The sequence below is a fragment of the Chaetura pelagica genome, unplaced genomic scaffold (genome assembly GCF_000747805.2).
Source record: "Chaetura pelagica isolate M959 unplaced genomic scaffold, ChaPel_1.0 scaffold6, whole genome shotgun sequence".
Lineage (NCBI taxonomy): Eukaryota > Metazoa > Chordata > Aves > Apodiformes > Apodidae > Chaetura > Chaetura pelagica.
Window position 1 is genome coordinate 557,922 of NW_009953491.1, and position 10,085 is coordinate 568,006.

Sequence of the window (10,085 nt, forward strand, 5' to 3'; positions counted from 1 at the left end):
GGTCTGGGAGCCGAGGGGGAGCTCAGGCCCGTGCCCTTCCTCCCTTCCCGGCTGCAGGCACCTCTGAAAGCGATGCTTTGTGTGCAAGTGTTTGCTGGAGAGCTTTTGTTTTGTTTTTTTTAAAAAAATAAAGCCTCTTTCTAGTAAAGGTTGCAGGTCTTGGCAGCGTTGATACTGCGAATAGGCTGAAGGAAGGGGTGAGCAAACTGGTGCTCGTTAGGCCCGTTTTCAGCTCGGGATTGCAGTGCTGGGGTGGGTTGGTAGTGCGTGGCCTGAATGCGGGTTATGGAAATGAGGATTTCCGTGTTTGCTAGCGGGTGTGTGCTCGTGGTACACGTTTTGGTGCGGTCCATGCCTGTCCTGATGCTGGGCTGTTCAGGGTGTTCCGAGTGCAAATGGAAACGGTTTGTCAGGGTTTTACCAACATTTTCCTGGAGGCTGGGTGTGCATTTGTCATCTGCAGATTCAGGAGCAGGTGAGGATGATGACTTTTAAAGTGGTGTTTGATGTTGGGGCCTGTGGCATTGCAGGAGTAAAAGGCATCCGGGCCTGAAATTGTAGGTGTTTGTATCAGAAATAATAAGATCAGGCTGAAGTGTGGCTGCTTGTGAAGCACCACAAAGTGACAGGGCAGGGGGTAAAAGTGTGCTGTGTATTAGTTGATGTAGAGGCCCACAGGTATCCTTCAGTTTAAATTGTTATAGAGCAGGAAGAGGAAGAACAGAGCTCCTTCCATAAAACACTCTAGGAAAGGAAAACAAAAGAACTGTGAAATTCACAAGTTTTTGCAAGGCATATGTGGAGTAAGGTTGTAAGGCAAATGAATGAGGCAAATAGAAGCCAAACATTGACTCCTAAATCCCATTCAATGTGTTTTTGCTAAATATATATTGTATTGCAATGTGACAACAATTAAAAATACATTTGAAAAAACAAAGCTCAAACAGGACACTTGAAAATGCATGTGGTCAGATTTGCCTTTATTTGTCTGACTATTGTAAAACCTACATTGTTTTGATGGTATTTTTTTAAGGGCACGGATTGAAAGTGATTGAATTAGAGTTTGAGGAGGAAATGAAAACAAGAAAGTGAAGGTCTTTGTTCAGATTGGAAATCTAGGGGCATTTGGTATCTTTGTGCATCCCTATAAGTTCCTTAGCACAGGTCCAACTGAAGTCAGTTGGCAAAAAAGTTGAGGCAACTGGGGGCTCAGGCCTGCTTAAAGAGAGTAATACCTCACTTTTGTATCTTCTCTGGGACTGCTCAGTAAGCCAAATCAGCTTGGTAAAATGGCAGAAAACAAATCCATTAGTTTGTTCCCCATCCACAGATGAAGAAAAAAATGGGTTTGATCTGCTGTTTATACAGGAGGTTAGATGAGCTTAAGAGTGGCCCAGAAGAGCCAGTGAAGAGATACTGTCAGAAAGAAGGGAAGGAGCCATGGGGTTCTCCTAGTAGTGAACTGTTAGGTTTAGCTGCCTTATACTGTTGGTGGAGCTTGGTTTGTGACTTAACAGTTGTGTGGGAAGGAGAAAAATGGTTAGGAAGGCATAAACGTACTTTCTCTCATCTAATTTTTCTTTCCTCCTGCATCAAGCTGGAATATATGGTGCTAGCAGAATGCATCTGGGCATAATACCACTAAATTATTGTTAATGTCTTTCTAGGATAGACCCAGAAGAAACAGGTTCCAAGCTTTTTATTATTATTTTTTAATCTCAAGTTTCAAAAACCAAAAAAGAGCAACTGCAGTAGGAGTATCTGGTCTTCCTGTTCTTCCACAGAAAGACTGGAAAATATTAGTATATATCATCTCTGTAAAAGAAAAAAAAAAAGCATAGAGAATTATGCTGCAGGTTTTTTTCTCCAGACAAGTAGTTCATGTTGAAAAATGTTTCTTTTCCTTTTAGCTTCAGCAAGCAGAAGAGGCAAGACACCACAGTTTGTGAGACCAGTAAGTATTGAAACTTTTTGTAGGTAAATCAGAAGTGTTTGAAAAAGTTTTCTAAACTTTTTCTTAGCCTTTTGTACAGGAGCCCCTTCTGCAGTCAAAACCTGATGAAACAGTCCACTGTGACTAAAATCCAGAATCAGCATCATTCTTTCATCTCCCAGCTGTTTTACATCTGTATTCTCATAAAGGCAAAAGCATGAACAGTAACATGCTGAAAATAAGCTTGGATTGCCTCCATGTACTGCAGCCCTTAAGAGCAAATTGAAGTTGCATTTAAAATAAAACCTGACCTTTAATGTTTTCAGTAGGGGTTTAGAGGGTTTGTAGTGGTTGTTTTCTGCTGTACTTTAGAAATCCAGTATTGTGCATAAGTGTTCTTGTGCAGTAGAATGAAAAGTGATATCTGAGTGTTTAATCACTGGGAATTTAGTGAGCAGTTTTAGTGATACATCAAAGCACTCAGACCAGCTGAATGCATGTATCCATTTGTCTCTTACCCTTCCAAATTAAAAATTAAGGTATTGGGGAAAGAAACAGTTACTTGTTGGGTTTTTTTAAATTTTTTTGTTTAAGAGCGTTTGGCTGAAACCTTGGTCACTTGTTGGACAATATAAGCTATTTCTGCAATATAGTAATACATAATTCCTGGAATTTATATGGCAAGTAATTTCAGAGTTATTAAGATATATTTCTTTTAATATGAACTTGTTCAACCTTTCAGAATTCCAGAATTTTAAAGCTCCTTTTCTTGCCTCCCACAAAATGCTTAGGTACTTTAGGAAGTAGAGTTTGTAATTAAATACTTGTTTGATTCCCCTTCCTCCCCTTGCTATCACAACACAAGAAGATGGTAAGTTCTAATTTCTAAGCATTTCTGAAATAAAGTGCAGATCCAGATTGGGAAAAGCCTGCTTCCCAAGCTTTGAGAGGCTATCTTTTAAAAATTCCTTTACAAATGAGCATTAACTTTTGATGTAAAGTGTGCTTTAAATTTCTAGATATGGGAATTTATTCCTGAATTTCCTTGTTGTCTGTGTTACTCCTGCTTTGTCTCACAAAACTATGATTTTTCAAAATTTTAGCATGTACCTCCCAGAACTGAGAGGATGGCTGTTGATCAAGACTGGAGCAGTGTTTATCCAACAGCAGCTGCCTTTAAACCTGCCTCAGTGCCTCTCCCAGTCCGAATGGGTTACCCAGTGAAGAGAGGAGTACCTCCACCAAAAGAAGGCAACTTAGAACTTATAAAGGTAAGACACATTTCTGTTGGTATGTGGTAACTTTGAAAACTATTATTCACTAAGACTGCACTGCTTTGGTTGAAATATTTGTATTGGAGACTATTTTCTGTTATTGAATAGGATAATATTCCATTTAATTTCTAAATTAAATGGTAAGAAATGAACCAAACCAGGAGGCTTTTTTAAGTTTTATCATGCTTGTGACTTTTGTAATGGGACTTAAGTCTTGCTGAGTCAGACTTGAGAAGGGTCCTATCTGAGTATTTTATGAAGCGTGTTGTACTACCTTAATAAATGTTAAAAGTCTAATCAGATTTCAGTGATGCCCCTTTTTTTATTAACAGACAGAAAGCTATTATTTTGCCAACTCTTACTACCTCTGTTTCAGATTCCCAATTTTCTGCATCTTACTCCTCCTGCAATTAAGAAACACTGTGCAGCTCTTAAAGGTGAGGTCTTTTGTTTTAGTTTCTTGGGGTTTTTTTCCTGTTTTATTAAAAACAACTCTGTTGAAGTTTTAAGGCAATGCAGAAAGCAACTGTGTGTGATGAAGTAGAAACTGAGAGATGGCCTACCTCTGAAGCTGGTTATTTGTCAGATTTTGGCTGGTGTTGTAGGCTTTCTTGTTGCTCTGTTGAGTTGTACAAGGGGTGGGTAGATATATCTTAGGAGGTTTTCAGCACACTAGTTGGACTTTAATTCTACCTTTCCATTAGGTCCTGCTTGTACTGGAGAATTTAGAGTCTAAGGAAGATGAGTAATGAATGTGACTCAGTTCTCAGATTATCTCTGATTAAACCAGAGTAAGATCAGTAGCCATTCCAGCATGCAATTAAAAAAAAAGCTATTAGTAAATTAAACCCTCTGTGAGAGCAAGGTCTCCTGGAGAGATACAGCATCTACTGGAGATCAAGAGCATCTTTTCAAGCCAGCAAGCCAATAAAGGGAAGCTAATGAGATTTGCCTAAAGAAAAGGAGGCATGAGGAAAGAAAACCATTGAATCATTTAGGTTGGAAAAGACCCTTAAGAAAATTTAGTCCAACTGTTAACCACTACCAGGTCCACCACTAGACCACATTCCTAAGCACCATGTCTTCAGGGATGGCGACTCAGCCACTTCCCGGGGCAGCCCGTTCCAATGCTTGACAACCCTTTTGGTGAAGATATTTTTCCTAGTATCTGATCTAAACCTCCCCTACTGCAACTTGAGGCCATTTCCTCATGTTCTATCTGGGAACAGAGACTTACTTTGTTACAATCACCTCTCAGGTACTTGGAGAGAGTGGTAAGGTCTCCCCTCAACCTATGTGATCAGACATAAGAAGCCTCTCTTGAGGTGCCTGTATCCAACTGTGTGTAGCATAGGAAATGAGATGAATTACAAGTCTGAGGAGTCACATAGATGCAGAGAAAAAGCTTGTATGTTCAGGTAGAGATGATGTGGAGGAGGAGCTGACCTTGAAGGAAAAGGAATAGCTCAGATACACAGCTTTGCAATGAGATGCGTAAGAGGTTGATTAAGATTTGAGAACTGAATTAATTAGGAGACATGCTCTGTTGGATTTGTTCAGGGACAAGGAAGAACTGGTGAGGTATGTGAAGGTTAGGGGCATATGTGGTCACAGTGGTCATGAAACTGGTGTTTAAAATCCTGAAAAGTGAGCAAAACAGACAGTGGAACTACAGTCTGGGCTTCAGGAGAGTGATTTTGGTTTATTCAGGAACCTACTTGGCAGATCTCATGGGGGAGTTTACTGGGGAACAAAGTGGCCCACTAGAGCTGGTGGATGTTTAAATTCAGCCTCCTTAAAAGGGCAAGAATGATCCATTCCAGTATGCAGAAAGAGCAAGTATGGTAGAAGGACAGCATGGGTGTACAGGGAACTCTTGAGTAACCTGAAATGCAAAAAGGAAGTACACGGAAAGTAGAAGCAGTTAAGAGACTACCCAGGAGGAACTGGAGATTTTTGCCTGACCATCTTCACGAATGCAAAGAATATGATGCAGTTCAGTCAGCCTCACCACATTTCCTTGCCACAATTTTTCCTGGAACCTTTTTCAAGCACATGAAAATGTGCTTTATAACAACCTGGATACTGGTAGAGAGCACATTAGCAGATCTTCAGATAGTTACAAATTGGGTGGAACAAGTAATATGCTGGAGAGTGGGGCTGTCATTCAGAGGGATGGCAGCAGGCAGAAAAATATAGGTTGCAAGGACCCTTGTGAAGTTAAACAAAGGCAACTAAAAAGTCTTGCATCTGGGGTGGAATGATGTGTGTAGCAGTACAGGCAGGTGGTGGTGTGGGTGGACAAACAGCTTGAAAAAAGCTTTGCAGAAAAGGCCATGTGTCGCCTGGTGGGCATTTGAAAGTTTAATGTGAGTCAGCAGTGTGCCCTTGTGGCAGGGAAAGTTAACTGCATACTGGGTTGTATTTACAAGAACGTAGCCAGCACATTCAGGAAATGTATTCTTTCACATCTACTGAGTATTGCATCCAGTTCTGGGGATGTGCATCTGTTTAGGGGAGGGCCACATGAATCACCAAAGGGCTGGAACACCTCTTCTGTGAGTAAGGACTGAGACAGTCAGGGTTGTTCACTCTGGAGAAGTCTGTAGGAGGACCTTATTTTCATCTTCTAATATATAAAGGGGGCTCGTAAGAAAGACAGGGATAGACTTTTTCCCAAAGCCTTTATTGACAGGAAAAAGGGCAATGGTTTTAACAGGGAAGAGGGTAGATATTTAAATGGAACATAAAGACATTTTTTATTATGAGGGAGGTGAGACACTGGAACAGGTTGCCCAGAGAAGTTGCGGATGACCCATCATTGGGAGTATTCAAGGTCATGTCAGATGGGGGTTTAAGCAGCGTGAAAGATGTCCCTGCCCACTGCAGGGGAGTGGACTAGGTTATCTTTGAAAGTTCTTTCTTACCCGAACCATTCTAAGATTCTATTTGGCAGTGGTGAGACTGCATCTAGAGTAGTATATCCTGTTTTGGAGAATCCAGTACAAAGAAAGACATTTAAATACTGGAGCAGCTCTGGCAGAGACCGTGCTGTTATCTGAAGGAGTATGGTTTCTGTATATAATACTTTTTAAAAGATATTGCAATAAATTAAAAGAAAACAACAACCCATCCCAAACAAACAGATACTACTGCAGTGTTTTCCCTTCATTGCATAGATTTTTGCACAGAATGGCCAAGTGCTTTGGACAGTGATGAGAAATGTGAACGACATTTTCCTATTGAAATTGAAACAGTAGATTATGTTTCTTCAGGGACATGTATTCGCAATCCCCAAGCAAGAGTGGTGACTTTAAGAGTAAGTAGTGTTCATGGTAAGCAGCCTTTGTTTCAAAAACCCAAGTGGTTGGCTTTCTTTTAAAAACACATGCAAGTATGATACGTTCTAAGGAAATGAGGGAAATGGTTTACTGAATATATTTTTGTAGTTTTTCTGATGCGGGTTTCCTGATTTTTGAACAGGTCTTTAGTGTAGCAATGACACAGTAGAAGAATATAGATAAAAAACAGTGGACTAATTAATAAGAGACTACTGTTATGTTTTCATATTTTTAATATTGCTTAACAACTCTCAAGTAATAGCAACTTGTGTTTCCAACTCCATATATCTTTAGAATGTTAAGTTCATAGCCTTCTTATTTGCTATTGTGTAAACAGACAGGTAAAACCATCTTGCTTTACTTCTTGCTATTGTGTATATAAACTAGCTTCAGACTAGCTTCTTAGCATTAAAAAAAACCCAACAAAGTAGTTATTTCTTGTATATCTTATGTTTGGGGGTTTTCTGATATTGAAACAGAAGACAAACCATTCACATTATTGTTTGATCAGTTATGTCCATTATACTGTTATCTTCTGTGTGCGTCTTTGGATATGATCTCCCAGTAATGAATTTGAGAATTCGGATATGATGTTTCTTGAAATGATGTTCTTCCTCTTCTTGTGATGCTTGTCATAAATATATTTGATATATTTTAGTATTAACCTTACAGATCTGTATTTAAAAAGAAAAGTCTAAAAAAAAATACGTATTTTCCCATATGAAATGCACATGAATATGAATTACACTTGCAAACTACACTGACAGCTCTTTTTTTCCTCTGAAAAAGAGTTCAAGCAGAAACACTATCCCCCAGCTACTCTGGTATTCGCATGAAAATAAATTTACTCTTTAAATATTCAGAGTATTTGCCTTAAGTCTTCTGATGTGACACAAGCATAAGAAATTCTGTAAATTTATTCTTAATAGCAGTACTTTTAATTATTGATTTAAAAAAATGCCTATCTCAGAATATTTCCAGGGTGCAGAGATTGCCTTTATTCACGTAATTAAAGGTGTTTTCTCTTGTACTTGAAGGTTAAACTTTCCAACCTGAACTTGGATGACCATGCAAAGAAGAAGCTCATTAAACTTGTAGGAGAGCGGTACTGTAAGGATACAGATGTACTCACAATTGTAACAGACAGGTATGGTTACAAGAAGGAGGAAGAAAAAAAAAGCCTTCAGCAGTTGTCACAGTATAGAAAGGGCTGTGTGTCTTCCATTAATATCAATTATTGTCTTAGTAAATGATTGTATTTTGAAGGATAAAATGTAACTTAAGAAAAATACACTAGTAGTAGTAATTAGCTGTTAAAATTGTCACACAAGGTCAAACCTAGTATGTGTTTAATATTGCTAGTTGTTGAAGTCTCATTTTTTAATGTGAAGTAATTGTCATGTTTCCCAAATGGGTTCTGATAGTTTTGACTCTGATCTGAAGAGTTTCAGGTGAGAAAAATGGGGACATGAATGATGTTTCTCAATGGTTTGATGTTCTAGATGCAAACAACTCACGCTAGTTATTTACAGTTGTGTTCAGAATTCTGCATGGGATAAACATATTTTCTCTGTTGAATTCTGAAGTGTTGAAGAGGATACAAATGTATTCCAAAATTTACAATACACTTCAATTCACAGCTGCTTTCAGTGGTAGGACAAACGTTATTGGTAGTCTATTCTGTGTGCATATTTTTATTAGAATTCATTTTCTCAAATGTTATTGGTAGTCTATTGTGTGCATATTTTTATTAGAATTCATTTTCTCCTTTTAAATTTCCTGTCCTTCAGTAGTAAATATCTTTTTATTTCTACATAAATACAAAATGGATAAAACTGTTCTTGTCTTTTTTGAGTAGACTTGGAAAGCTGGGTAGTTTTCTGGGACCACTTGTGCTACCAGTAGTTTTCATTTCCCTAGCAAAACTTAGCTGAAAGGAATTTACCCTCTAGAGCATCTGTGAATGGTTTCATGCTGTGTTCCAGAAGGAACATTCCATGTCTTTGTTGAAATTTCACCAGTTTTAGTAAATTCTAAAACCTCTAAGTGGTATCCATTTATTTAATGCCAGCTTTTCCAGACTGGAATTTCATTACTTTTAAAATGAGGTTCTTCCTGTGAAAGAAATACAAGTCAAAAGCTTGAGTCCTTTTTAAAGTTTATTTGCTAGAATAGTTAGTTGTAGTTCAGTCATTCAGATGAATGTTTTTAGAGTGTCTCAGATGCAGTTGCTCGTGTTTTAATTTGGTCTACATCAAAAATGGGGATGAAGGAGCCTGCAGGAAGAGGTCAGTGTGAAAAAGAGACAGGAGTTTATGGGTAACTAGCATGAGGAAGCAATTAATGTCATCAGATTCCAAGCAGAAGATTTCAGTGACTAGTTTTTAGACAATTGTCTGTTTCAAACTGTATTTCATGGCTGTTCTCACCGCTTATCCTCCTCCCGTTGGGCTTGGGGAAAAAACTCATAAATTGGGATTTAAGGGAGTTGAGATTAATGGATGTTGGATTTCACTTTGGCACAAAGGGCAAAGAAGTTTTTAATGTTTCCTGAAGATCTGCAAATTCTTCCATTTTGTATGTATTCCTACTGACTTGCAGATGCCCATTCTTCTTAATACTTGTGTTTATATTATATTCTTCATTATGTCTAATTCAGAAATGTCTGTGAATCGAACACACTTCCCTAAGATTCCCTGCATTACAGATCAGAAATTTTTATAGTAAGGTTAACATATTGTTCAAAAGAATGTTGAAGTGCCTTGATTTCAAAAAGACTAACTTTGTTATGAATTTTCAGGTGTCCATTAAGAAGACAGAACTATGATTATGGCATACACCTCCTCACAGTTTTGTACCATGAATCTTGGGTAAGCAATTGTGAATAACTTGTGCTAATGAGCTCTCTTGTAACTTATGAAAAGTTCCATGACAGTCTACAGGTTAAAGTAAATTATCTTAGATTCTTTACTTATTCCACCTTACTTTTCTTCAAATTCAATCAGGATAAGTTGTTTACATTTGAATCTTAATTCCCTAGTAAACTTCGTGTTAATTTCTTCAATTTCCTATGTGTTATTCTGTTGTTTGTGTACATAGTTCACCTCTTCTCAGAAGTTCTCTAGTTTTTTACCTTAGTAAGAGCTTTTATACCAATACTTTGTTTTTCACAATGACCCTAAATCTGACCTTGAGCCTAGCAGAAAACACGTGGATTCTCAGGATATGGAAGCATAGTGGGCTGCCTATGGATATCATTCAAATATGAACTGGGTGCATCCAGAGAAGTAGTGTACTCTTTATATGTTTTTAACAGTAACCATATTTAAAGATGAAAACAAGTTATTTCAAAAAAGGGAAGAGGTTCATTCCTGACTTTAAAGCTGTGAAAACATACAGCATAGTACATTTTGCCTGATTGCAAATGCTTAGCTGTTAACTTGTCTTTTCCTATGCTTTGGTAAACCATGGCTATAATTTGGAAGTATTATGGTTCTTAAATGCTCTCGCACAAATCTTGCCTCAAGCTGGAAAGAG

The 10,085-nt window shown here is 38.1% G+C and overlaps 1 protein-coding gene across 1 annotated transcript in view; it reads left to right on the top strand.

The window, feature by feature from the left end:
* MRPS35 (mitochondrial ribosomal protein S35) overlaps positions 1 to 10,085 on the top strand; it is a 20,944-nt gene that overhangs the window by 891 nt on the left and 9,968 nt on the right. Inside the window, exons 2-7 of the mRNA XM_009999051.1 lie at positions 1,911 to 1,954; positions 3,037 to 3,204; positions 3,584 to 3,644; positions 6,387 to 6,526; positions 7,586 to 7,695; positions 9,349 to 9,418. Coding sequence (XP_009997353.1) covers positions 1,911 to 1,954; positions 3,037 to 3,204; positions 3,584 to 3,644; positions 6,387 to 6,526; positions 7,586 to 7,695; positions 9,349 to 9,418 — 593 coding nt within the window. The remainder of the gene's footprint in view (positions 1 to 1,910; positions 1,955 to 3,036; positions 3,205 to 3,583; positions 3,645 to 6,386; positions 6,527 to 7,585; positions 7,696 to 9,348; positions 9,419 to 10,085) is intronic.